Genomic DNA, 26,720 nt, shown 5'->3' with positions numbered 1-26,720 from the left:
TTTATTGATCCATCTGCAATAAGCCATGGTTTGCAGCCATTCCCAGAGGCTGTGCTTGGGATGAAGTGGGGAGTGTGGTCCAGGAGATGCACCAGGATCAGGTAGGGGAAACATCTTTCATCTCCCCAGGATGGTGACCCTGATGGCAATGTCTTCTGTCACACCCTTCCCAGCAGCACACCGTGGCTCTCCTTATTTCCTCAAGGAAAGGAGAAACCATAACCTGCTGCCTGGCTTTCCGCTGCAGGCCACCGTGGGCAGGTGGAACCTGGCTCACTTGCCTGGGTGGGTGCAGCTGGGACCACCCACCCAAGCCCCAGGTGGGTGCAGAAAGGATGCCCTGATACTGCCCTGGCACAGGAGAGGAGGTTTCACCCAGGCAGAGGTTCATCCAGCTCAGAGATGGACCCAAGCGTGGCCACGGTGTCTCCAAGAGACAGGGGATGTGGAGACCCCTCCCTAAGAGCCCAGGGAGGAGGGGTGTCAGGGGACAGAGAGCCTTAAAGTCTGAGGGTTCGGGTGGAGGGGGAATGTCATTGGCCAAGACCCCACGAGCATCATCCAGCTCCCCTGTACCACCCACTCCTGCCCCCACCCTCCCCAAAACAGCGCTCCCCTCCTCTGTCGGCTCAAGCCGCCCTGGTCCTGCCCCGTTCACTGCCATCCTACAAGAAAAAGCGCGCGCCCCCACGTCCTCCGTGACTCAGTTTCCCCTTGTCATGATGAAGTGCCCCCACCACAGCCCCACTGCACGGAAGGACCTACATGCGCCTGCTCCACATCCTCTCCTTGTCTCAGGAGCATCTCCCTCACCAGGAAGGTCTGAGGCCCGTTGCACCCCATCCCTATTGGAACTGGAGTGTCACCTCCCTCCGTATTCACCAGCAAAGGGGCTGCAAAGGGTGGTGGCAGGAGGGAGAGCCCCCCTTCCCCAGTCACTCTGCCAGAGCCTTGGAGCCAAAATCTCCTAATATAAAACCCCCCTGGCAAACTGCAGCCCCAAACCCTTTGCAGACACCCATGGGTGCCCACAACCTTCACAGGAAAAACCCCCAGCAGCGGCTGCAAAATTGGGGAATGGGAGTTAGAAAGGGGGGGTCCCTGGTTCAGGGGGAGCCGGGGCGGGGGTCCCTGGGCTGGTGAGATGATGAGATGAGATGCTCAAGATGCTGAGGAAGAGAAGGAGAGAGGAAAACAAAAAATAAACTAGAGTTGGAAGGCGCTAGGGGCGGGGGGGTGGAGGAAGGAAAAGGGGAGGAGGAAGAGGAGGAGGGAGGGAAGGGGGAGTGGGAGGCTGCTGGGGAGGGATGCAGCCCATCGGCGGGCGAGCTGGGACGGGGGAAGGCAGAGCAGCGGCTCCGGGGGAGGTTATAAAGCCGGGAGCGGGTGTCCGAGCGCAGGCGGAGGGGAGAGGTGCCCGACCCCCCCCGCGGGACCCGGCCACGCTCCTCGGCGCGAAGCCCAAAGGATTCTTATCCCCGACGGCAGAAGGAGCCCAGCAGGAGCGGGGAGCGCTGCCAGCCATGCCCCGGAGAGCCGGGCACAGCTAAGGATGGTGCCCGGCCTTCCTCCTGCCCTCCTCCTCCTCCTCCTCCTGCAGGTAAGATGCTTTTAAGTCCTTTCCTCCCAGAAGGAGCCTTCTGCCTTCCCAACCCATCACCCTGCACTGCTCGCTTTCTCCGCAATGACTTTTCCATTTCTTGGAAGGAAGGGAAAAGTGGAAAAAAAAAAAAAAAAAAAAGGGGAAACCGCTACACAAAGAGCCCTGGAGAGAATTCCTCCAGTCGAGGCACAGGGGCTTGGCAAGAGCTCACGATGCCCAAAAACTCCAGGGGAGGGTGGCTGGAGTCAGGGAAAGGGTCATTAAACGAGCGGGGAGGACTTGCAGCCAGGTCCTCCCAAGCACAGCCCAGCTCTCCCAGTGAAACCAGCTGCCACCAGTGTCCCCCAGGCTGCTGGGAGCGGGTGGCCGTTCTGGGGATGTGATGGATGGGGGGCAGCATAAATGCAATGCCTGACTGTAACCCCCTGAACTGATTTTCTGAAGAAACCTCTCCTGTCCCCCCCCACCTGCAAAGCACAAGACTTCCCTCCCTAAATTGCTCGCTGTGGAACTGTAGCCACTGCTAATTTTGCAGCTCTGCACAAAATGCAAATGCTTTGTCAGAAGCAATATTCCTCCTCCCCAAGAGTGCACTGAGAAAGGAAGTGTTCCCAGACTAACGCATGCTTAAAGCCCAAACCCTGAGGAAACAAAAAGGTTTCCGCTGAAATCCTGAACATTATTTGAACAAATCCAGGCAGGCAGTTAAACAGAACGATCAGGTTTTTGATTAAACCTCTGTGTCAAGAGGGTTAAAAGGAAGCAAATTGCCTGGCTCTCCGTAAAATGCTGTCTCAGTGGCCCAGTTGTGACTGCGGAGTTAAAAAGGCAGAAAAAGCGGAGGGTCAGCCCTCCCCGTTTGCACCGTTGCGGTTCGTACCCCACAGGCTGTTTTTTCCCCGGCATCGCTTGCAGTAAGAGCAGGGAGGAGCATTAAGCTGCACCTTCGGGATAGGAAAGTTCTCACCTAAGGATGAGAAGAGCTGACAAGCACCAGGCGACTGCCTTGCCAAGTTGTTTCGTGTTTTTTGGTTTTTTCTTTTTTTAAAGCATTTCTTCTTAGCAGCTGCTTTCTCCTGTAACTGCACACCCCTAACCCTGTTTTACAAGAGGTCTTTTCTGGTTATATTCCTCGATTCAGGTTTTCTTTGGCTCCGACGTAAGAAATGAAGGTGAGAAAGGGCAGCACCTCTTCCTCCAGCCCAGGTCCTCCTCGGCCGATATGTGGGGACACTATTGGCAAAGCCACAGACCCGGCGCAAAAGGGACAGGGTCTGAGATGGGGACAGCATTAGAGATCCCGATGGCAGAAAGTGGTCAGAAAAAAAGCCCAGAGGTGCTGAGACAAAGCTCCCATCCTCTATTAAACCTCCTCAAGCTCAGGGATTTCCCTATCCATCATTAAGTGTTTCTCTTTGTGAAGGTGGCGGGGGCAAATCCTTAAAAAGCTTCTAGAGTTTGAGAGCAAAACCAACCCTGTGCTGGGGCTGGAATTGGGAGGGAATCAAAAAAACCAGCCCAAGCACAGAAAAAGTCTCTCCCATCCAGCTCCAAAAGAGAAACACCCAGTCTACAAAACACCCCTTTGCAGTCGAACCACCTCCTTTGTCTTAAAAATATACGCATGCAAAATTCAGACCCTTTCCCAGCACAATCCCAAGCCTGGCATGGCTGAGGTGTTCCCCATGCACATGGCCAGCAGCTCCAGTTTAGCCTCGATTTGTCCACCCTGCATTGCTGGTGCATCCCTCTGGTCATCAGACGTCCCTCGGGGGGTTTGGACAGACAGACCAGGAGACAGGCAGCCAAACTCGCTGCAAAACACTCTCTGGCACCCCACGAGTCATTTGAACAAATTAAACAAGTGGTTAAAAAGAAACAGTTCACCTGCAGCCTTGTCAGCAAACGATGACATTTCTGGGGCTGGTAAAACTGTTTGCAAAAGCATTTTATGAAAAAACAGAGTTTGATGCTGGGGGTGGGGTGGTTTCCCCTCTCCCTTGATCGGCTCCAGCATCAATAAGCCCCAAACCAGCCCCTTACTCCTTCGCTGCTCAAATCCTTGCGTAAGATGCGGAGCTGCAGCAGCAGGATCCGCTGACCCTGGGGATCTCTTCCAGCCTCCTTAAAAGCCAGGGTTGATTCAATGCGTATGAAATCACACCCGTGGTTTCGCATCTCTAGCGAAGAAGTGAATGGAAAAGGCACAGCCCGTTCCCAGAATAGCTGCTCTATTGCCATAGGATGACTATATAGAAATAGGGTGAGAAGAGCCCGCACAGCCGGCTCGACCCTGCCCTGAAATACAGCTCTGCTCACCAGAAATCCTGCACCAGGCTGCCCCAGAAGTTTGGTGCGAGCGACAAGCTCGAGCTGAGGTCCAAGTCTGCAGCATTTAGAGAGCCTGCAGCTGTGGTTTGATCTTGGAGAACGGCATCCGGACCCCAAGGAAAGCAAAAATCAGCAGCATGGGGTTCCCTCAAACAAACTGAGCCCAGGAGCTGTTGTCCAACACTTGAGAGCTGTCACTCAGGAGCGGGTGTTTTTTTCCCGACGATGATATAACATACCCAGAGGCCCATCTGTTGTTTTTTGGTTTTTTCCCTAGCTGTATTTTGAGCTAATAGAAGAGACCCTCCTTCTCTGCAGTGTCCTGCTTTATCAATGATTCGCCCACCCAGAAGCGATGGCCGAGGGCAAAGGGTGTTGGCCTTTTGCAGATCGTACTGTGTAATCCTGTACTATTCGCCCTGAAAAGGCAATAGAAGATGCAACTTTGGTGGGGCCAAGCTTTCCTGTGCTGTGATTGTGGATAAACTGGAGGAAAATTACGAGTGAATTAAATGGTGGATGTTCAGCCCAGGGCATGTCCCTAAAAAGGTGATGGGTGAAGAAGGGGGCATGAGATTCAGGTTTTGTTCATTTGCTTGCTTGGGTCATGGGAGGCAGCTGGGGAAAACAAATCTCCAAGCCCCAAATGAAAATATCGGTGAATGCACGCAGGTCCCCCATGTACAATCTGCAGGAGAGTTTAATACAACCGCCTTAGAAATACAGCCCTCTTGTGTGCTTGTGTCCATCGTTCCACCTCTTCTTTAGCAGCCTTCACTCCGGCAAATCCGGATTCCGTAGGAGCGGCTTCGATTCATGCAGTGTCCCCTTCCCCAGCTTGTTTGTGCCTTTAGCTTCCACTATCCGAATGCCATTATTCTTTTTTTCACCTGTCCCTCAAAACCTATGCTCACTTTAATAGATAAATGAAGTCAGAATTATTTATGGCAAACGATAGAGACCACAGCTTAATCCAGGAAAACCTTTAATTGCTCATAAATCAGCTTTTACAGGGCATTCATTTAGCGTTGATTGATATTCTTTTGTTAGGATCTGCATCCAGTGTGCGCGGAGAGCATAAATACTCACACCATGACTCTGGCTACGCACAACAGTGGCTGGCCCCCTCTAATATGGCTAAATTCATAGATTCACAGGTTTTAATGCCAGATGGAGGTTGGAGTGAGGGGGAATCGGTCTCTTCTCCCAGGTAACAAGTGATAGGATGAGAAGAAACGGCCTCAAGTTGCACCAGGGGAGGTTGAGGTTGGATCTGGGGAACAATTTCTTCCCCAAAGGGCTGTGGGGCATTGGAACAGGCTGCCCAGGGCAGTGCTGGAGTCACCATCCCTGGAGGGGTTGGACAGACGGAGATGAGGTTCTCAGGACATGGGGCAGTGCCGGGAGTGGGGGAACGGTCGGAGTCCATGATCTTGAGGGGCTTTTCCAACCCAAATGATTCTGAGGAGGTGGTAAGAAGCTCATCAGCTGCAGGGGACAGCGCCTGGAAGTCGGAGGAGGGCACAGGGATCCCCCGCAGCGGACAGGGAGCGCTGGGCTGCAGGGGCTGCAGCCGCCCTGGCCACCTGAAGCACATTTGACGGGGCAGCTCCTTAGGTCAGGCTTTTCACGGCCACCCCCAGCCTGTGGCAAGACGTGCTGCTCTGTGCCCTCCCCGCACCGCCGATGTTGCTTTGCCCTCCGAGGTTGGCACCCAGCTCTTTGAGCATTCACCGTATTTAACACCTAAGGTCTGGCACCTTTTTCACCAGGCTCAGGGCCAAGAGCAGGCTTGATCCCAGCCTAACGCCCCAGGGAACCTCAGCGAAGGTCCAGAAAGGGGGGGGGTCTCAGTGGCCATCACCATCCATCGGTCCCGCTGACCTCTCCAGCTTTGTGCAAAGCCACCGCTTCATCCCGCTAATCGCCCGGCTCTCCAATTACAGCCCCGTCAGCCCTGGAAAACCCAAGCCCCATCTTAGATTGCTAATTAGGCTACGAGCCATCTATCTCACTGCTCAGAGCTGTCAGCCCTTCCTGCCACGCTGATCCGATCTCGTTCGAGGCAATGAGATATCAAGGGGGGACAAGGCTGTCTCTGGGTAGTACGGGGCGGGGTGGTTGATGCTTGACTCAGATGTGAATATATTAATTAATATCTGCAGATGGCTTTGGAGAGGGAAAGCACTGCAGGGGGACATTAATTCCTAATTGCTATTAATTGAATTTTGCTGCTAGGTCAGTGGCAGGTCAGAGAGGCTGATGCTGTGCCTGTGTGTGCGCTTGTGTGTGATTTTGCTGCTCACACCCGGACCGGCAGCGAGACCCTGAGAATCCTTGTGCCGAAAAGCTGATGCCATCTCAGCCCTCTGCACTGCATCTCCTGGCCCAGGAGACCGGCCACCCCCTGCCTCTTGTGGGCTTCAAAAAACCCATCAGACCATGGCATCGCATCAGGGCTGGTGGGTCTGGAGAGGAGCAACCTGCTGCACTCACAGCCTGAGCGACCTTAGGCGAGTGGTACTTGGTGCCTCAGTTTCCCCTCTGGGACAGCATTGGCGCGGTGGGTGGTGGGACACCGACTGCAGCTGGTGCTTGCCGTGTGTGGGCTGCAGTGAATGCTGGAGCAGCATCACGTCTTGAGGTCTGAACCGTGAAGCAAGGACTGGTTGGGGCTGGCGGGTCCCACCGCGGGAAACGCGGAGGCGAAAGGAAGGAGCGTGCCGCTCTGCGAGGTCCCAGGTTAACCCAGCGCCATCGGCCGCGATGCCTCCGTATGTGTGACACGGAGACGTCAGCAGAGCCTGGAAAGGAGCTGGATGGATGCTGAGGCGACAGCAGTGGAGCCATCGGTGGCTCCTGGGGAGGAGAAGCTGCTGCCAATGTGGGGACTTGGGCGCGGGCAGCTCCCAGCAGAACCACCGTCCCCATGGGACCAGCTCCCCGGGCTGAGTGGGACCTCTGTGCAAAACGTCTGCTTAGAGAAAATCAGATTGCTTTTCTTCCCCTGCGCAGCTGAACGCTCAGCTGAAGCTCTCCAGGATTTTGGCAGCCTGAGAGAGGTCGCAGGGCTGTTCTGCACTGCAGAGCATAATTTGCTGTAGCCGATATCACAGCAGGGCCAGGAGGGCAGAGGACAACCCACCGCCGTTTTGGGGCTGTTGAGGCATGTCGGGGTCCAGCCCAGCAAGGCTGAGCCCCGCTGGGCACCGTGTGGCAGCTCAGGGCAATGATGCTCTGGCAGGAGAAGCTCTTCGAGGACGGAGCGTTGACCTCTTCTCTCTCCAAAGCCTGGGGAGGGGTTAAAGTAACCCGCAAAAGATTAAACATGGAAGAGAGCCCGACCCTCGGGGTATCAGATCAGGATGCTTTTGGCTTGTGCAAATCCACCTTGCTCAGCTTATCCCCCTCCAGCTGGGGCTGACAGGAGAGGGAAAAAACCTCTGGCTCTGCTGAGAGCATTGGCCATGAGACAAGGCTCAGAGCCTGCTAAAAAAGCTATTAGTATTTGTTGTGGTTTGGGGAACCTTTTTTTTATTTAAAAAAAAAAATTCTTTCTTCCTTGTGGAGCCGTTTCAGCTCATTTACAAAGCCTGCAAAGCCATGCACACCCGCTCTAGCTGTAGCTCGGTCCGTGCTGCTGCTCGGTGCCAAGACTTCTTCCTGTGTCTGGAAGGAGAATGGGCACTACCAGGCTGGAGCAGGTTGCAATTAGGAAAAACACATCCAATTAACACTTGAGAGCCTGTTCAGGCAGGCAAACTATCCCAGCCCCTTTAGGGAGGAAGACATTTGTCCCGGCTACCCATGCAAAGAGCCACCAGGGCTGGCGGGCACCAGCTCTGGGCATCAACTCAGAGGGGAGCCGACCCTGTTACACCCCACTTAACCCATGTCTGGGGTTTGGGTGGTCTCAGCTTTTGGCAAAGAGACTTGGGATGTGCCCATCTCCTGCAGAACCACCACAACGGGAGCCCTGCACAGCGCCCGTGCTCAGGGCAGGGCTTTGCTGCCGGATCCCCTCTGCCATCTGGAGCAGTCACAACAAGCAAGCTATTCTCAGCTCCGTTTCTCCATCTGCCTGACATCTCTCTCGCTGTCAAAACCAGCTTTCCAAGGCAGTAAATAGTTGTTTGGAAAAGAGCAAGTGGGTGCTGAGCTTGTCTCCTTGTCTGAATAAATCCTGCTAGCGCTTTAGGGAGGCGCAGGGGATAGCTGGCGGTGCCAGCAGGAACAGCCAGGGCTGATATGGCTAAAGGGCAAGAGGAGGGACCATCTCCTCCCTACCCAGAGCAGTTTGGAAGGTAGAGGCCTGTGTCACCATGTCACTCCTCTCTGAGCTGGAGGAGAAAACGGGCAGCTGCTCTAGCGGAAACTTGTGTGTTTTGCAAAAAAAGCAGGTCCCCTCTTTCCCCCTTGGGTCTAACATCACCCTCCCTCTGCCACCTTCGACCTGCAATTGCCTTCCTTCGTTTTAATGGCCCCAAAGTCCTGCAAAGATGCTGTAATTCAGAAGCAGCTTTTGCAAAATAATTCCCCATGCAGTGTGAGTCGATGGTTTTCACATCCAGCGGGGCTGCAGAACCACCCGGGAGCAGCTCTGGAGAAGGGATGGGACACATCCTGGAAGCATTGACCCAGCCCATCTCCTGGAAAAAGGCTTTAACCAGACCCAGTTGACTGTGGATCGGATCTCCTTAAGGATATGTGTTAACATCTTCCCACTGACAGCTTACAAGGCTGTGATTTTAATAAGGTATTGAAAATCCGAGCGTGGTGTCAGGCTCGCTCATCATTTCCCCTGTCTGCTCTCAGGATGCAAAGATGCTAAACCCAAAAGTGTTGATTAAATTGCTAAACAGCAGAAGCACCATGGCCTGGCAGGGACTGCAGAATGGTTTGCTGAGGGGGATATTTGGGGCAGGAGAGGATCAGTGGGTGGGAAACAGCAGAGAGCATCAGTCCCACAGCCCCAGACTAGATAAGCCCAGCTTCTCTGGGCTGGGAAGCCTGTTCTGCGTGTCCATCATGCAGATTAGGGAGTGTCATCCCCCAAGATGTGGCCATTTCAGACCTGACCCACCTACCGCCGGGTCCAAGGAAGGACTGGGGGCTGGGGAAGCACCATATTGCACATATAACCATGGCTGTGGTCTGTTCTCTCCCTGCACAGGCATTTCTCCTCTGGGGTTGCCCCGTTGCAGCCTCCATCCAAGAGCAGTACTGCGAGAGCCTGCTGCCCGTCACCAACCACACGGGTGAGTGTCCTGCGTCCCCAGCCGTCCCCAGGGGACCCCGGTGGCAGGGTTGGCTGGGAGGGGGTCTAGAGGGTGTATCCGGGCTGATCTGCAGCTGCCTGGACCCTTTTTGGGGGGAGATGGGGTGTGCTGAGGCCGCATTGCAGCCCTGTGCTGGCTGCTGCAGCCCCTTTGCAAGGTGATAGCTGAGGCAGGTAGAAGATGGAGAGCTCAAGAGAGCTAAAAATAGAGAACATAAATGTCTGTTGGGCTGGGCTCGAAGGGGCGGTGGGCAAAGAGACACCTGCCCAGCCGCTGCTCCTGTGCTGCCCATTCTCTGCCATGCCAAAGGACTCCAGGACATTTGTCCCCTATGTCCACCTCCCTCTGCCACCACTCTGCCCAGGGGTGACAACTGGAGGTTGTGACTTTCTGCAGAGACCACGTCGCCAGTGCAGTGTGGCCACCATGTGCTCGGGGCTCAGCCACCCTCTGTCCCCCAGCTCCTAGGTGTGTGTCATTGAGCACTTTGAGAAGCCACCAGCCACAAGGAGCTGCTGGGGACACGGCCATGGCCAGGGCTGGCTCAGCCCAGCTGGATGAGACCAGCAGCGTCATGGGCACCGCAGTCCTTCTCAACACTCGTACACGGGTTTGCATCCAAGCAGGTCAGGCCTAAGGTTTGTTTGTGCCAAAAATGGATTTTAGCCTATATTCAAGATTGGAGTTGGATGTCACCTCAGCAGTGACAGGTCTGGTTCAGTGACAGATTTTGGGCGAGGAAAGGTGGCTGAGGGAGAGGAGAGGAGCTCAAAAGGAGAAGGAGAAAAGTCCCCCCCCCAGCTCAGGGATGCTGCAGAGTTGTTTTTCCCGTGATTGAATGGAGACCAGAGCAGGCACTATGCGATTGCCCAGCTTGCCCCGGTCCCTGCTGCTCCGAGCAGCTCTCTCCATCAGGGTGACGGATGGCTGCGGAGACCCGGTGCTGACGGATGGCTGCTTGCCACCCGCCTCCCATTAACAGCGGCATTAAAATACTCCTTCTTAAAAAACTACAGCTTGGCACCAGCTCATTCAGTGCCTGGTTGATTGGCAGAGGCCAGGGCACCACAGCCCTGCAAGGAGCATCCCCAGAGCAGCCCCAGCCCAGGAAAGGAGCAGAAAGCTGAGGGAAAGCAAAACTACCGGGGAAATAGAAACACCCGTGTGTCTCTGACCTGGGCACGGTGCAGACAAGAAACCTGCTCATCACTCATGTGCTTTGCTCCCTAAAGGTTTCATCGCTCTGCTCAGCAAGGTGGACATCCTTGGCTGTGTTAGGCTGTGATAAATGGCATTCGTTTTCTTCTTATTCATCTTCCCTGGTGCAACGTGTGTCCAGCTCTGTGGGCTCTGACCCACAGAGGAACCGGTCAGGAGCCACGGGGACTTTCTGTTGTGCACAGAGCAGCCGATACACGACCCAGGGCAGCAGGCAGGTCCCAGAGCATCCTCACACCCAGCTTATGGCCTTTGCCACCCGCTCCTGAAAGCTTCTGAGCCCAGGAGAGAGGGCAGAGAGGCGAGGAGCATCCCTGCTGTGGCTTTGCTGAGGGATCTGCAGCGGATGCTGCTTTCTGCAAACTCTGTAGGGATTTCTTAGCGTGAATCCAAGCGGGATTTGGTGCACTTCACCCTGGGACAGGAGAGCACAACATGCCAGGCTTCGAATTTGTAAAATCTCCAGAGCCTCTATGCATCCAAACTGTCATCCCTGAGTAAAGGGGCAATGGGTACAAACTGGCAAACAGGAGGTCCCACTGAAAGATGAGAAGAAACTTCTTCCTGGTGAGGGTGCCGGAGCCTGGCCCAGGCTGCCCAGAGAGGTTGTGGAGTCTCCTTCTCTGCAGACATTCCAACCCGCCTGGACACCTTCCTGTGTAACCTCATCTGGGTGTTCCTGCTCCGGCGGGGGGATTGCACTGGGTGAGCTTTCGAGGTCCCTTCCAACCCCTGACGTTCTGGGATTCTGTGAACTCATTAATTTGGGATGGGGCTGGTGTACGCAAGAGCCACTTCCAGCTTGGGGAGGGGGCTTAGAACAAGAGGTCGAGATGAAACTAATTATCTTACGTCTGCTGCTTGGTAAGCGGAGCTCAGCGCCAGCCGTTATCCTTGGGGTCCATTTAAGCCCTGCCTGATTCAGACAGCAGTTCCTAGGGAGGGTTATTTACAAAACTGGAAACTTTGTTTTGAGGCTATTTAACATGGAGAGTTGTTAGGATGACGCTAATGAGAATTGCAGCGAAGCCATGAGATTTAATTTGTTAATGTCTGCATAACCCTTGGGAAACGGCACATGCCGATAACACGAGCCCAGCGGTCCTCCAGCACGCCGCTCGGCAGGGCATCACTTGGACGCGCAGAGGGGCCCGTGCCCAGCATCCTTCCTCCAAAAAATAGCCCAGCGTGGGCTCTCCCCCTCTCTCGGGTCACCAGTCCCTTCATTATTTAATCTGACACTTTTTAATGAGGATACATGGCTGGACGGTGGTACCACCAGGGTGCCGGCACTCTCTGAGGTTCACGCACGGAGTTGGAAAGGTCTCTGCTCACAGCACTGCGGTGGAGGGAGACCTGGTGTGATCCTCACCGGGCGCAAGCAAACCCCCATCCCAGAAAGCAAAGCAGCTGAGCACCGCAGAGCTCCCTTCTCCTGCCCTCTTATCAGCACTGATTTACTCATCTTCCTCTAAGCACAATGGCCCCAGCGCAGGGAAATGTCCCTGCACTGGCGTGATGGTCCAACCAGACCGTGTCAGGGTAGACACGAGGAAGGGATTGTTGGCCCTGAGGGTGGTGAGAGCCTGGCCCAGGTTGGCCAGAGAGGTGGTGGCTGAACCATCCCTGGAGACATCCCAGGCCAGGCTGGACGGGGCTCTGAGCAACCGGAGCTGGTGCAGATGTCCCTGCTCATGGCAGGGGGGCACTGGGGGAGCTGGGGAGGTCCTTCAACACAAACTATTCTATGATTCTATGATTCTAACCTGATATTATAGGTATGCGTCAAAAATAGCTCTCGGTGAGCCCCGAATTCTGGCCAGTGCTGGGACACGAGGACATTCATGCGCAATTGGCCACTCCATCAGGAAGGCTGCCTTCCTCAGTACAGTGAATATCTTCTCCTCCGAGCAGAAATCAGATCGGGCCGGACTTGAGGTCAATGTGGTGCATTAGAAAAGTTGGGTCAGCTGCACCCCCAAACATCTGGAAGGCAAAAAATTCCCAGATTAGGCTTGAACAGGAACGCAGCGAGGATCAGCATCCCTTGTCCAGGGTGGATGGGTGTCTGTCCCAAGGGCTCCCAGCCCACAGGTCGCCTCAGACCGCAGGTTTGTCTTCCTGATGATTTCAGCTCCCCGGGGTTTGTGCGCAGCTGCTTCTCGCCTCATCCTGCCAGCAAACCCATCAGAGAGGGACAAAATCACCGCACCCGTCGGGGCAAAGTGTCCCGCTGCAGCTGCCGGAGCACGTCCCATCGTGGTGCTTCCCCAGGGGAGGGAGGAGGAATCTGAGCAGATGGGAAACCGCTGCCTCATTAATAGACGAGGCTTTTCCAGCGGGAAGCACTCGAGCGGAGCGAGCTCGGCGCGCTTGCGGGGTTGCTGTGCATTCGTAGCATTCAAGCTCGGATCAGCCCAAGGCGTTGGCACCTGATTGCTGATAGCCCTGGCTGCACGATTCCTTCCTTCAAGTTGTTAAACTGGTATCGCAATAAATGGTTGCCCTCAATCTGGTTTGTGCGCTCAGGAGAGAGAGGAGAGCACAGCTGATTCCTTCCCAGGAAAGAAATGTTTCCTGCCTCTGCAAGTTCACCTAAAGCAGACGAAAACGACACCAAAGCTAGGCAGAATTGCAGAGAAATGTCTTTTTTAAAAAAAAAAAAACCTGGAGATTTTTTCAAGGAGGGGAGGGGAGCCAGCTTGGCATTTAAAGAAAGCAAATCGAGTTGGTCCAGATATAGCAGGAGCCTGTGGCTGAGAAGCACAGGACGGCAGCAGGTGATGAGAGCGTTACCTTCACGGGCACTTTATCAGACAGGTTTGGAAACACATTTCCCAGCGGGTGACACTTTGACCAAGAGACTTTCCACCCGCTCCCCGAAGCGCTGCTCCCGCAGCCCCTTCTCCTGCCGCAGCCGTTCCATCCGCTCCCCGACTCCCCTGGGCAGAGACTGGAGTTTAAATTCATAAAGGTCAACTTAGCAACATCGGCGCCTCTTTTCCCTTCAGCCTCCTTGGCATCTCTCCCACCAAGGCAGAAATGCTAAAATAGGAGCTGAGCAGGGGCTAAAGAAGCAGTGATGGGTCCTGGCAGTGACTGAGCCCTGAAGAAGAGCAATGATACTGGAGCAGGTTTGGGAACTGAAAAATTTGAACCCATCTATACGGAAAAATCATAATATTTTAAGTGTATGCTTGTATCGATAGAATCATTCTGCTCTATCATCTAGGAAACAGGGATGGCAATAGAAACTTGCTTATATTCATAGATTTTATTGTCGTGGAGGAAGGAAGGTGATGAGATTTTCTGGTAGGAAACAGTGTCCTGGCACATCTCAGCGCGAGCAGCCGCTACAGCAGTTAAACTGCATTTTGGAGTAGGTGCTGTTAAATCGTTGCCAGCTGCTCCGTTCAGTTGTAGCCAAACCAGAAGGCTCTGCGAGGAAAACTCTGCCAGCGAGGGATTATGCTGCTTTGATCACCCACCAGCAAAACCTGGGTGATACCGAGGAATAAACCACTTGCTGCTACTGTTGGTAGCAGCACGACTCCAACCACTCTTTGGGTCATATCAGGAGAACAAGACATGATCCAAACCCAACCCGCTACATTAAATGTCCAATAAATATATACGCTCCAGATAAGCTGTACGTGGATCAGTCTTAAGTGACGACATTGAGCAGATGAATCAAATACGAATGGCAGAAGCTGAATTTGATGCCTCTTATTTATTCTTCTCCAGAATAGCAGCAAAGACCCAAGGGGACAGTGATGGTGAATAGCAACAAGCCAAAAATTCATTACAAATACACTTTGCTATCATAACACTTAATTAGCCTGTCTAATTATTTTACATCGAGGATCATGGAAGCTGAATGCTTGTGAGGATTGCTGGGGGTTTTTTAAGGGCTGGACTCTTACAAAGATGAATAGAAACACGCAATGCCACCCAAAGCAGTGCTGGAGGTAGAGTGTGAGCAAGGATGTAAGTATTTTGAGACAAACACAGTTGCTCCCAGTTGTATTGAGTATCCAACCCTGGCTCAGGGAAGGCAAGCAGCTCCACCACCCCAATTTCAACCCTGTGTTAACATAAGTTGTCCCCCAGTGCCATTTCCCTCAATGCCTCAAGGGGTTACTCAAGCATTTAGCACCCGAGTGGCTCCGCAGCTGGGATCGAGCCACCCGTCCTTGGCATATCTGTGCCTTCAAATTAGAGCGTTGCCCCCCGAAAGACCTTTGCTTTAGGGCAAAAAGGTGTGAAATTGTTTCTCCTGTTCCACCGGCGTGGTGCAGCTGCTTGAGAGGGACAAATGACATTGGGACGAATGACATTTTGTATGCTGGCTCCGGCGAGCGTATTTTGATTAGATGTGGAGAAGAAGCCTTGATTACCGAATGCGAATGCTGCGGCAGGGACACTCTGAAGGAGCCAGAGGCTTCAGCCTGCTCGAGAGGCAGCAACGCAGTCACCGAGAACATCAGGGATGGACAGAGATAATTGTGGTTAAGAGGTCAAGACTGGTAGAGATATGAGCCAGCACCTCCTGAGACACCTTAGCTAAATAACTCCATCACTCCCAAGCATGGGAATGAGCCTGTGATTCACGTTTCCATCGTCTCTCCTGGACCCTTCGCGTTGCACATGGGCAGAGAGGCTTTGCCCTTCGAGCAGCCGTAGTGTCGCTAGGGGCACAGCAGCAAGCTGGGATGCTGAACCGGTGCAAAACTTCACCTGGTGTGCAATAAAAACACGTTCACTGGCGTGGTTATATCAGCACCACCTTTGCTTTGCTCCTCTCCGTACCATCCTAGCAATGGTTTGACGGTACAATGACGCTTCAGACCTCCTGGCAGCAGCTCAAGAGCACTGTGGCCACGCGTCTGGTGGTGCTGGCCCAGGGTAAACGTGCTCCATCCTCTTTAAATTTGCTCAAAATCTTTGGCAGATCAGCTGGGACTGGAGAGCTTTACCCTGCCAGCTCCACGCGTCCGCGTGGCTTCAGCCTGGAGCCATCTCAGGGGCCTCTGCGAGTGGTGGGAGGAGGCTGGAGAAGGATGTTTTAGATAAACGGGAGGGATATTGCTATAGTTATCCTGAGACAGTTATTGTGATATAGCAGCCTCAGTGTAAATCCCTGGACAGGCACTTTTTTTGCTTCGGAAGAAAGGAAATGTTTTATATTGCTTCCAAGCAGCCCAACCCAATGGAAAGAGGGTGTGAAGGGATTTGAGTGACTTCTCCTGTGCCACATTTCCCGTCTCAAAGCAGGACCGGCTCCTTCCTACCCCAAATGCCGTGTTTCTGTGTGGGAGAGAGCCAAATTGGAGGGATTGGGTGCAGGCAGGAAATTCATTGACCTTTCCTGCTGTAAAGCTGCAAAGACCAACGCTGCGTCCGTGCAGCCAACGGTGCTGAGAAAGCCGGAGCAGACGTCTGCAGAACCTGGCAGAATAATCCCCCTGCAAATAGGGATGGGTCGCAAAGCAGATATGAAAGCGTTTAGCACTGATACGTGTAATTTCCATGCTCTGAACGCTGGGAGCCGCGTGCCGCTGGGGAGCAGCTGGAGCAGACGGTCGTGCCGGGCAAACGCGATGTCGCAGCCCTCACGGCACCGTTCGCCTTCGCTGTTTTACTTAACTCTTCCCCAGCAGGAGATTTACGGCTTTTTTCTTCCCTGCATGCTGGAGAGAGCAGCAGGAGCAGCATCTGCTTTCTGCAGCTTTTCTTCATCGAGAATTTCTCAGCGTGAGCCGGGGAAAAATATTCCAGCCGCCCACCAGATTGAAAACTGGTGGGACAGAGCCCAAAAAGCTGCTGAGAGCAGCGCTGGGGCGAAGCCTGATGTGCAGGAGGTGAAGTCTGAGGAGTATCCTCAAGCAGACATATAACAGAATGATGCCACCTTTGTCTGACCACATCATTCCCGTGAATCTCTCTCGGTTTTGGTTATTAATGGTATTGCTGTGGCTTTGTTTTACTGATGGAGAGTGGTGTTGCCGCTGCTCTCTGGCTCCGCTGACTTTTAATTACTGAGTTTTCTTGTTTTTTCCCCTCGAGCATCCTGTATCCGTGTCCCAGCACAGCCCCTGGGATGCAGGAGGGAAACTGAGGCACGAGGGGACGACCACAGTTGAAGCAATTACCTTCCGGTTTTTCTCTGCTTGGATGAATATTACCATAAAATTTTAAACAGGGGCTTCATTTTCTGTGACCCTCTATTTCTCTGTCGAATTTGGGTCAAAACAACCGCGGAGCTCAACAAATGCTAATGGATGCAGATAAGCACAGGCACGCACGCTACATGTGATTAAATGCATTGTTCCGTAAGAAATACAAGCTTAAAACAGTTAACTTAAAGTGAAGGTTGCTGCGGCAACGATACACATTAGCAAAGCTAAAAGCAAAGGTCATCGTTAAAATTAATTTCTCACCACAAGCTATGGAAGGCAGAAGGTAACGCTCACCACGCTCTGATGCTTCCCCACCTCACACACTTGGACGATGTTTTCCCTTAAAAAGACGTTTGAAGAAAATCCTCCTTTTCTGTGCACTGAAAACGTGCTCTGAAAACACCCCAAGAAACCACGGTGCCAATTTTTCAGATGATCCATGAAAACAAATATTCTCCCATGAAAACTTTCATCGTATTAATGACACAATATTTTGCGCTTTTTTCGTTCGGTCGCTCTGTAGCCAGCTCTATCCATAGGAAATCTTGGGAAAGCCATTCAAACAACAACCATCGAGTCCGGGTGGAGCAGAAACGCTGTGTTCTCACACCCAGAGACCTGTGAATTGGCATGTTTTGCCTTAGGAAATGGCAAAATCTGCCTCTGCGCCGGCAGCACAAACATCTCTGGTACCCAGGAGTGGTTTGCACCGACCTCTGCCCCTTCTGGATGTACGAGGATTGTATTATGTGGATATTATGGCCGTTGTGCTTCCTACCTCACTTTGGGATGTAGCTAGGACATATTTAGCTGCAGTACATGTTGTTCTAAATATACACAAATTATACACAAAAAAGCCTGCAATCTGGCCTACCTAATGCCTACGTTCGCACGCTGGGAAAAGCACACAAGTTCTGCTTGAAATCTGAAATAGCAGCGGCAGACTTGGAGTTTTTTTCCCAGGAAAGGCTGGAAGAGGCCAGTGGGAATGGTGAGGAAGGAGATTTTTGCTGCCAGGAGGTGTGAGAGGATTGGAGGGGCTCTGAGGAACATCCCACCAGCACCAGGCCGGAGTCACCGCTGGGAAAGGGAAGATCTGGCTGGTGTGGGGCTGGATGCCAAAGTCATGGTTGAAGAAAGGAACGGGGCTGGAAGACCAGAGCCAAGGAACCCCAAGCTGATTTGGGAAGCTGGGGCAGAAAGCCAGGCTTGTGCCAGAGCTGGGCTTAACCCGGGAGCTCAGGATGATAGTCATGGCCAGGATGGATCAACCGGCCTTTGGGGTGTCTTGGCACGGACCCCGTTTGGTGTCTGCCGTGAGGTTCTTCGGGGGGCTGAGTTTGCAGCGACCCCTCAGCTCAGCTGGGACTGCAGCTTCGGTTCTCTGGGCAATCCTTGGACCTTCAACAGCCCCGAGGTGGCCCATGGTGGCCCACCGACCTCCACTAACTCTCCACCCATCTTCCCCGCAGGTCCCCAGTGCAACGCCTCGGTAGACCTGATCGGCACGTGTTGGCCCCGGAGCGCGGTGGGACAGCTGGTTGCTCGCCCCTGCCCTGAGTATTTCTACGGCGTGCGGTACAACACCACGAGTAAGACGGGCAGCGCTGGTGGGGACACGGTGGATGAGAGCTGGGGGAGTCCAGCTGTGGGGACATGAGTGACAATACATCTGTGGGTACAGAGCTCATTGAGGTGCTCTGTGGGACCCGTCCAGCTGTGGGGACATGAGTGACAATACATCTCTGGGTACGGAGCTCATTGAGGTGCTCTGTGGGACCCATCCAGCTGTGGGGACATGAGTGACAATACATCTGTGGGTACAGAGCTCATTGAGGTGCTCTGTGGGACTCGTCCAGCTGTGGGGACATGAGTGACAATACATCTGTGGGTACAGAGCTCATTGAGGTGCTCTGTGGGACCCATCCAGCTGTGGGGACATGAGTGACAATACATCTCTGTGGGACCCATCAGGCAAAAAAGAAAAAAGCCCTCGTAGCCCAAATTTCGGAGAGGGTGGTTTCACGGCAGCAGATTCATAGCAGGTCCTCCTGGATGCGCTGCCATGAAGGGGGAGAGGGCTGATGTCCCCATTTTGGGGCCAGGGGAAGGGGAGTGAGCCAGTCCTGCTGTTGGAGGTGGCACAGAGACCTGCAACCCCCGGCTGAGCAAGGACTTGGGGACCTTGCGGCTCACGGGTCACTGCCTTGTCACTGCCGATGACATGCTGGGAACAGGGGATGAAGGGATGGCGCTTCGAAAGTGCCCACAGCCATTCCTAGCACATGGTTGAGTTTCTGACCACCCAAGTGCTGCTTTTGCTGAAAGAGACAACTTGCTTGCAGCAGAAAATATCAGTTTTTCCATCCCACACATTTTTTGAGCAGTGGAAGGGGACAAAGAGAGTCAACCTCGTGCCAATCCCCCTATATCTCGGTGGTGGAGGACACTGGGGTCCCCCAGTGCCGTGGGGCAGAGCTGGTGCAGACCCAAAAGCCCTCGAGTGGGTCTGAAATATTCCAAGGCTTTTTGGTTCTGCAGTTGCGACCAAGGCAGCATCGGACTTCAAAACAAAAGACGCCGCTGGCTCGGTGCCGGTGACCCCTGCATTAGTGACAATCTTCGGGTCACATCTTCGTGCCCATCCCCACGCACCGTTAACCCGGTGACGTGCCCCTTCTCTTTCAGATAATGGCTACAGGGAGTGCCTTGCGAATGGGAGCTGGGCGGCACGGGTCAACTATTCCCAGTGCCAGGAGATCCTCAGCGAAGAGGTAGGACCTCGGTAGCCCCTCAGTAGCCCCAGGCTCTTGGCAGGAGGGTGAGGGACAGACAACCGAGTTTGGAAGGGCAACAGCACCCAGGTCAGGAATGGCCCAAGGGAGCTATGGGGTGGGCGTGCAGATATGAGGTTGCATGCAGCGTATATGACCCCCTTCTTGAATTGCATTTTCATTCCCTGCCAAAAATATAGCCACGCCTGTTAAAAATCCAAGCGGATTTGCAGTGTGAGGTGTCCCGGCCGCTGAGTGCAGAGCAGCACGCCCTCCAGCCCCACCACCCTCCTCCAGCCCCCTCCTGACACAAGCACTCAGTGCAAACCCCATCTCTCCCTGCTGGAAATGAAATAAAGAGATATTTAGGAAGCTGAAAGGCATTAAAAAATGGACACCAAGAATTACAAGCCCCTGAGTAGTTCAAGCCACCCCTCAGAGCAAAGAAGAGATATGAACTGTTCATTTGCAGTTGATAACCATCTCTGGTATTTAAGATGCTGATATCTCTTGCCAGGAATGGTTTTCTCACTCAGTTAATTGCTAATTCACAGGTTGGGTGAGTGCCTAGCAGCAGGAGCAATCAATTAATTTAATTATCACTCACACCTTCCCGAGATCCCCTGCTCCCTCTGCCCAAATTCATCCCAGCCTCTCAGCTGCCCCCAGGGCAACAGGGCATGAACTGAGACATCAGATGTTATGTTGCCAGCGAGCTCTGCTGAATTTCAGCAGGATTTCCCCAGATGATGGAGCAGAGGTGCCCTAATGCTGAGCAGGGGTGATGTAGGGTTAGGATATGAAATTCCTGAGCCATTTGTGGAGTGAGATTGGTGCCTCCCATACCCAAGTTAGCCCCATCCCTGCTGTCCTGCACCAGGTGGGCTCCTGTTGCTTTCTGAAAAAAAAAAAAAAGACCCAAAATTTGCAACATGGCTCTCGGAGGTGATATGGTGGAAGAGGGGGGTCTGTGGTGGTACCCGGTGCTGTCGCTGACCTTGTCCCCGTCTTCCACCCCTCGCAGAAGAAGAGCAAGCTGCACTACCACATTGCCGTCATCATCAACTACCTGGGGCACTGCGTCTCGCTGGGGGCTCTTCTCGTGGCCTTCGTGCTCTTCATGCGCCTGCGGTGAGTGCCCTGACCCGCCGCTGAGCTCCTGGCAATGGCACGAGCCCGCGGATGTCACCCCATGGCCCTTGGGCTGGGGGCAGATCCAGCCACCATGTTTTGCCATATCGTCCCCCGTGCCCGCTGCTTTCCATTCTGGAGGGATCATGCCTGTCTCAGGGTTATTTTCTTCCTCCTGTTTTGTTGGGCTTTTTTTTTTTTTTAAAAAAAACATGGGTTATAGAGGCAGAGGGTCTTCCTTGGTGCCTTCCACCTCCTGGCCTTGGTCCTGCCCACCTAACCCAGGCCATGGTTCCAACAGCTCATCCTTGGGGTCCCAATGAAGACATTCAGCTTCACAAAGAGTCCTGGCCTCCAGAAACCCACCACGCTCTGACAGTGCCTTGTGCCCTCTTCTCCAGGAGCATCCGCTGCCTGAGGAACATCATCCACTGGAACCTGATCACAGCCTTCATCCTACGCAACGCCACGTGGTTCGTGGTGCAGCTCACGATGAACCCAGAGGTGCATGAGAGCAACGTGGTAGGTGCAGCTTTGCCAGGCCTGAGCCCGGTTCCAATAATCTAGGGTGTGTGGGGAGCTGGAGGATCCTAGATATGGGACAACAAAAGCAGCCTGAAGACCCAAATAGGGCTGTCTGGTGGTTGGTGGACAACCCAGGCTTATGAGAAACGTGGGTTCAATTGTTCTACTGGGTTCTGTGTTGCTCTGTGCCTCTGCTTCACCACCGTAACACAGAGCTCTGCTCGTCGCCCTCCACATCTGTTAATGCCCTCGGCAGGTCTGGTGCCGCTTGGTCACTGCCGCCTACAATTACTTCCACGTCACCAACTTCTTCTGGATGTTCGGTGAGGGCTGCTACCTGCACACGGCCATCGTGCTCACCTACTCCACAGACAAGCTCCGCAAGTGGATGTTCATCTGCATCGGCTGGTGTAAGTACCAGGGTTTCCCCATGAGGGTTTTAGAGACAGCTGATCCCCATCCCCATCCTCTGCTCCAGCTCTTCTTGCACCCAAATAGCTGCAAAAAGGCTCCCAGGAGCAGGACGGGGTTTGCACAGGCATATTGGCTCACCCAGTGGTCTGCCCTGTGCAAGAAAATCGGTATTACAGCGTCATTTGGTGCAGCATTGCTCCCCTGACTCATCTCTGTGTTCATCCACAGGTATCCCGTTTCCCATCATCGTGGCTTGGGCCATTGGGAAGCTGTACTACGACAACGAGAAGTGAGTCTGATCGCTCTTATTCCCCATTCTGTCCCCATTCCCCGGAGATCAGTTGTGCCCGGGGCTATGTCAGGCATGGATCCTGTCGGGAAGGGCTGACAAAATTGGGATACGTGGAAAGGGTGGGAGGCAAAAAAGATAATATTCTTTCTTTCTTTCTTTCTTTTATCTCACCTCGAGGCTCTCTGCCACACGAGCCCTCTCTGCAGCTGCCTCTTTCTCTTCAAAGGACAAATGAGATTTTTAATTTTTAATTTTTTTTTTTTTTAAGGGGGAAAAGGCAAGATTAAGCCAGAGCTCCTACATTGTGCTTGCTAAATGGAGCTGGGGTTTCACCTACAAGCAGAGATATAAACTACCACCACCTGAACCATTTTCACAGAGACTTGCTAATGGGGGACTTAACAGGCACCTGAGAGTTCACCGTGTGGACTGGGAAGTTAAAAGGAGCAGGTTTAGATGACCGACAGGTTGTCTTGTTTGTCGGTGCTAGTTCTACCCCCTGATTCAGCAGCCCTGTGCCACACACAGCACTGATTTAGCAAAACCCAACCAGGTGCTCTCAGAACACGGATACACCTGTGTGAGCTCCCGCAGGGTTTGCTGGGGACTGACTCAGCCCAGATCTGTGTGCACGTAAGGTCGTCCCCGCTTATCCTACAATATCCAGTTCCCACATCCATATGGGGCCCATAAATACCCCCACAAGCCCCCATGCACGCCTATATACCGGCTTCCCAGGGAAACTAATCCAGAGTGGCTACAGCAGCTTAAGTTGCAGTGATTTCACCCTATGGACAGTGACTTACAGAAATTGTGCAAGGACAGCAGTAAATCCAGGTCACTCACACTGCAGGCTTGTCCCCAGCACCTCTTATCTTTGCTTTGCAGGTGCTGGTTTGGGAAACGAGCAGGAGTTTACACCGACTACATCTACCAAGGCCCCATGATCCTGGTGCTTCTGGTAAGAGCAAAGCGACTTTGCTTGCTAAATATTAATACAGGGTCCTTCCCCTTTGCACGTGGGATAAGGCTGTTCCTGGACAGATTCTTACCCTCCTCCAGCATCTCCTCGCTGCAGCTGGTTGTGCTGCCCACAGCAGCAATGCCACTGGCCCTGCAAGCCCGGCTCCCATCACCCGAAAACTGTATCTTGAGCAAATTTGGACACCTAACCCACAATGAGAAATAAGATGCACAAATCCTGCTGGCTTGAGATAGGTTAGAAAGAGAGCCTGGAGACCTCGCTCTGATAGGGATGCTCCCACTGGCAGACTCCCACATGCACCAGTAAGTCCCTCTATCCCTGCCCTGGTACTATCTGGGTGCAGGTGGGTGCTTTGCCAAGCATTTGCAGAAGCCTCAGGACCTCAACTCCATCTCCTGATCTACATCATTTTGCTCCTGGCCCTGGGCTGAGCAGCGATGCTTGAACCAGGGGTCGTATGGAGCATAAATCTGATGGGGAGTAGCTGGGGGAGCTGGGGGTTCAGCTGGAGAACAGGAGCTGAGGGGAGACCTTCTGCTCTCTGAACTGCCTGAAAGGAGCTGGGAGCCAGGGGGGTCGGGCTCTGCTCCCCAGGAACAAGCGCCAGGAGCAGAGGAAACGGCCTCAAGTTGCGCCAGGGGAGGTTGAGGTTGGATCTGGGGAACAATTTCTTCCCCAAAGGGCTGTGGGGCATTGGAACAGGCTGCCCAGGGCAGTGCTGGAGTCACCATCCCTGGAGGGGTTGGACAGACGGACATGAGGTTCTCAGTGCCAGGGCTGTGTTATGGCCAGACTCGATGATCTTGAGGGCCTCTTCCAACCTAAATGATTCTATGATTCTATTTTTCTGTAATTTGCTGGGGCTTTACCCTTTTGGGAAGGGACAAAGAAAAGCAGTAGCGGCAAGTCACAAGCAGCAGTGCTGGGGGTCCAGGCTGTGTTTGCAGAGGGAAAACCATGCACAAGGTCCCACATTTTCCTCCCCCGAGGCTGAGAAAACCCAAGGCAGTACTAATAACCAGCACCAGCCAGTCTTGCTGAATAATTGAGCCTGCTTCTCATTTCCCAGCCCGTCAGGTAGCCAGGCCATTTCTAATTTGTGTCAATTGTGTTCGGCTCCTCGTGCCACCTTCCCGTGCCCTCATTAGTGGTTCGGCAGCTGGGAGAGAGGTTAAGTGGCTCCTTGCTGTGATGGCAGCCACTCTCCCAAAAACCCTTCAGCCAGCTTATATTCCTCCTTCCCTTCCAACTTATTTACCTTCGTCCCTTTCTCTAACGCGTGCCCATCCTTGCCAGTCTCCTGGTGTGTCCTGCAGCCCCACTCCCTTGGAAAAACTCCTAAATCTTATTGCTACAGTGTTGTAAAAACAATAAATGCAGATGTCCTGTTCCAGGGCATAGAAGGCACCAGATCAAGTTCAAGAGGAAATGTTCCCATTTTCTCTGGCACAGCCCATTGCCCCTGCTGAGGAAAGAGGAGGAAATGTTGGGGGAGCAGATGCTAACCGGGTGCCCTCTTCCTTCCAGATCAACTTCATCTTTCTGTTCAACATCGTCCGAATCCTCATGACGAAGCTCCGCGCTTCAACCACGTCGGAGACGATCCAGTACAGGTGAGAGCGCGAGTGACCTTCTAGAAAGCAGATGCAGAAACTGTGTTATCATGATTAGGAAGGATAGGAACAGCCAAGTATCAAGGGGATGGGAGCATGGAGAGACATGTAAGAGCACCTCAAATGCTGTTCTGGAGGCACGTGGCCATTGCATCTGGGGGTTGTTCAAAAATCCTGGCCAGCGAGAGCTTCGTGATGGAGAACATGGATGGCTGGACCTGCCTTTGAAAAGAACCTTTGGGAGCTGAGTCTCTTTGCAAAAGCCTTTGCTGGTGGGACCCGATCAGCTCACTGGGCTTGGGGCTGCAAATCCTGGCATGGATGTAAGAATTATTAATAAATAGCCACTTGGCAGCAAAGGGAACGCCAATATTCTGCAGGTAACTTGGGAGGTGCAGGGTCAGAGCAGCTCTGAAGTATAATACCTGGAACAGGAGATGACACCTTGGTCTTCATCAGTGCTTCTCTCTGGATCGTTTTTTGGGCAGGAATAAGGGAACTTCACTGTGTACTGGCTCAAGAGAAGCAGGTTTGGGGTGAAGGGAGAGGCTTTTTCCGCTGAGAATGGAAAAATTCAGATGCTATAATTGGGAAATGCCAGCTTTCCTCATCATGGAGTATTGAGCTGGGATGAATTATTCAGCTTGGAGTGAGCAAAGATAAAGGTTATTGAAATAGCCTGGATGGCTTCGGTCAGCAGTTCTGAGAGACTTTTGTTTTTCCAGTATTTGCCTGATTTTGACAGGGAAGGTTTTTCACCTTTGGGCAGAAGCACATTTTCATTTCCCAGAAACATTTCTTGAGACAGGAAAATTTGGAGAGTTTGGCAGGTACTCTGCAGTCCTGCTTAAACCAGGCGAGGGACAGCCCTGCAGGGCTCCTGCTTATCTTAGATGATGGCTTTTGGTAAAAAGCTGATGGATCCCCCACTACCATGGCTGCTCCTAGACCTGCTGGGCATGGCTTCTGCATTCAGCTAATGTTGGAATCTGTCCATTAACAGGATCTTTAAGCAAAAATTGTTGACGTGGCATTGCTCTTGTCCCCTAATCCAAATGAATGAGATGCCAAGCCTCGATCCTCCCCACACGCTCTTGTATCAGCACTATTACTTTTCGCAAACTGCACTTGTAATCTCATCAAGAAAAGATATCAAATTAATTAGCTGAGATAAGTTTTTCATAAACCCACGGTGAAGGGTGTGAATGATTTTATCCTCCTTAATTCCTTTTTAATCAAGCCCTGGATCAGCCAAGCAATCATTTCATGCCAGCTCAAGGTCAGACCTTCGCTATCCACCACCCTTTTCTGGATGGAGAAACCGCAGACGGTGCCCAGTGCTCAAACCAGCCCAGTCATTTTGGGATCACATTGGAAAAAACCAGCCCAGCTCTGCTCCATCCTCGCCCAGACACTGGTTTGCCCGTTCCCAGACAGACCAGTCTGGTGCTGGGAGTGGGATGCAGCAGCTCAGGTCCTTGTTTTCTCCCCAGGAAAGCAGTCAAGGCCACGCTGGTGCTGCTGCCCTTGCTGGGAATCACCTACATGCTGTTCTTTGTCAACCCGGGGGAGGATGAGATCTCCAGGATCGTCTTCATCTACTTCAACTCCTTTCTGGAGTCCTTCCAGGTATGGTCCTCAGCGTTAGCTTCTGTCCCAGTCCTCCCACCAAGGGATGTGAAGCCCATTCTGTGGCTAACACCCTGCTCCTGCTCCCTCCCAAAAACAAACCTCCCCAAACCCCAGGGTTGCTCCAAATCTCCCGAGCCTGGTGCCGGCTGTAGCTCCACAGTGACTCTGTTGCTTGTCTCCTTCCAGGGTTTCTTCGTCTCCGTCTTCTACTGCTTCCTGAACAGCGAGGTGAGCACCAGGGGTTAGGTGGGTCTGCACCCTTCCTTGCAAGCAAACACAAGCTCAGCCGGAGGCCGAGCATTTTTGTAGCATTTTGGGTTGGAAGACTAAGGATGCGGGCGGCTGGTGCCTCTGAATGACCACGTGGTGACTGAACGTCCCCTGTCTCGCACCCCCAGGTCCGGTCGGCCGTGCGGAAGCGGTGGCACCGGTGGCAGGACAAGCACTCCATCCGCGCCCGCGTGGCTCGGGCCATGTCCATCCCCACCTCCCCGACCCGCGTCAGCTTCCACAGCATCAAGCAGTCCTCGGCCGTCTGAGCCGGGAGCGAGCTGCCGTACGGGATGGGGGAGCCGGTGTCCCCGCTGCGTGGGGACCCCCGACGTGGCACGGCACAGGAGCCGGGTCCTGCCTGCAGCCACCAGGCTCGCAGAGGATGCACAAACTCGCTGCAGCTGTGGGAAACCCTACAGAAGCTCCTGTCCCACTTGCTGGGGCAGACCTGTAGGACAGGACAGCTGAGAT

General features: G+C 53.3%; 1 protein-coding gene across 1 annotated transcript; it reads left to right on the top strand.

Annotated features, from left to right (window-relative positions):
* The first annotated feature begins 1,552 nt into the window (after positions 1–1,552).
* CRHR1 (corticotropin releasing hormone receptor 1) lies at positions 1,553–26,515 on the top strand. Its single transcript, XM_065651150.1, has 13 exons — positions 1,553–1,600; positions 9,108–9,192; positions 18,083–18,202; positions 19,299–19,384; positions 20,409–20,515; positions 20,917–21,037; positions 21,297–21,450; positions 21,683–21,743; positions 22,635–22,707; positions 24,259–24,344; positions 25,838–25,973; positions 26,163–26,204; positions 26,375–26,515. The coding sequence occupies exons 1-13, from the start codon at positions 1,553–1,555 to the stop codon at positions 26,513–26,515; spliced, it is 1,260 nt and encodes a 419-aa protein (XP_065507222.1).
* Positions 26,516–26,720: the final 205 nt, after the last annotated feature.

This window comes from Caloenas nicobarica, chromosome 24 (assembly GCF_036013445.1).
Source record: "Caloenas nicobarica isolate bCalNic1 chromosome 24, bCalNic1.hap1, whole genome shotgun sequence".
Classification (NCBI taxonomy): Eukaryota; Metazoa; Chordata; class Aves; order Columbiformes; family Columbidae; genus Caloenas; species Caloenas nicobarica.
Note: the sequence above shows the minus strand (reverse complement) of the source record. Positions and strands in the feature narration are given on the sequence as shown.

What these genes read in the sequence shown, in the direction of transcription:
- CRHR1 (XM_065651150.1), top strand. Translation starts at nt 1,553, where the DNA reads ATGGTGCCCGGCCTTCCTCCTGCCCTCCTCCTCCTCCTCCTCCTGCAG. An exon ending in TCCTCCTCCTCCTCCTGCAG is followed by an intron (nt 1,601 to 9,107) that starts GTAAGATGCTTT and finishes CTCCCTGCACAG; the next exon opens with GCATTTCTCCTCTGGGGTTG. An exon ending in TCGGAGACGATCCAGTACAG is followed by an intron (nt 24,345 to 25,837) that starts GTGAGAGCGCGA and finishes TTTTCTCCCCAG; the next exon opens with GAAAGCAGTCAAGGCCACGC.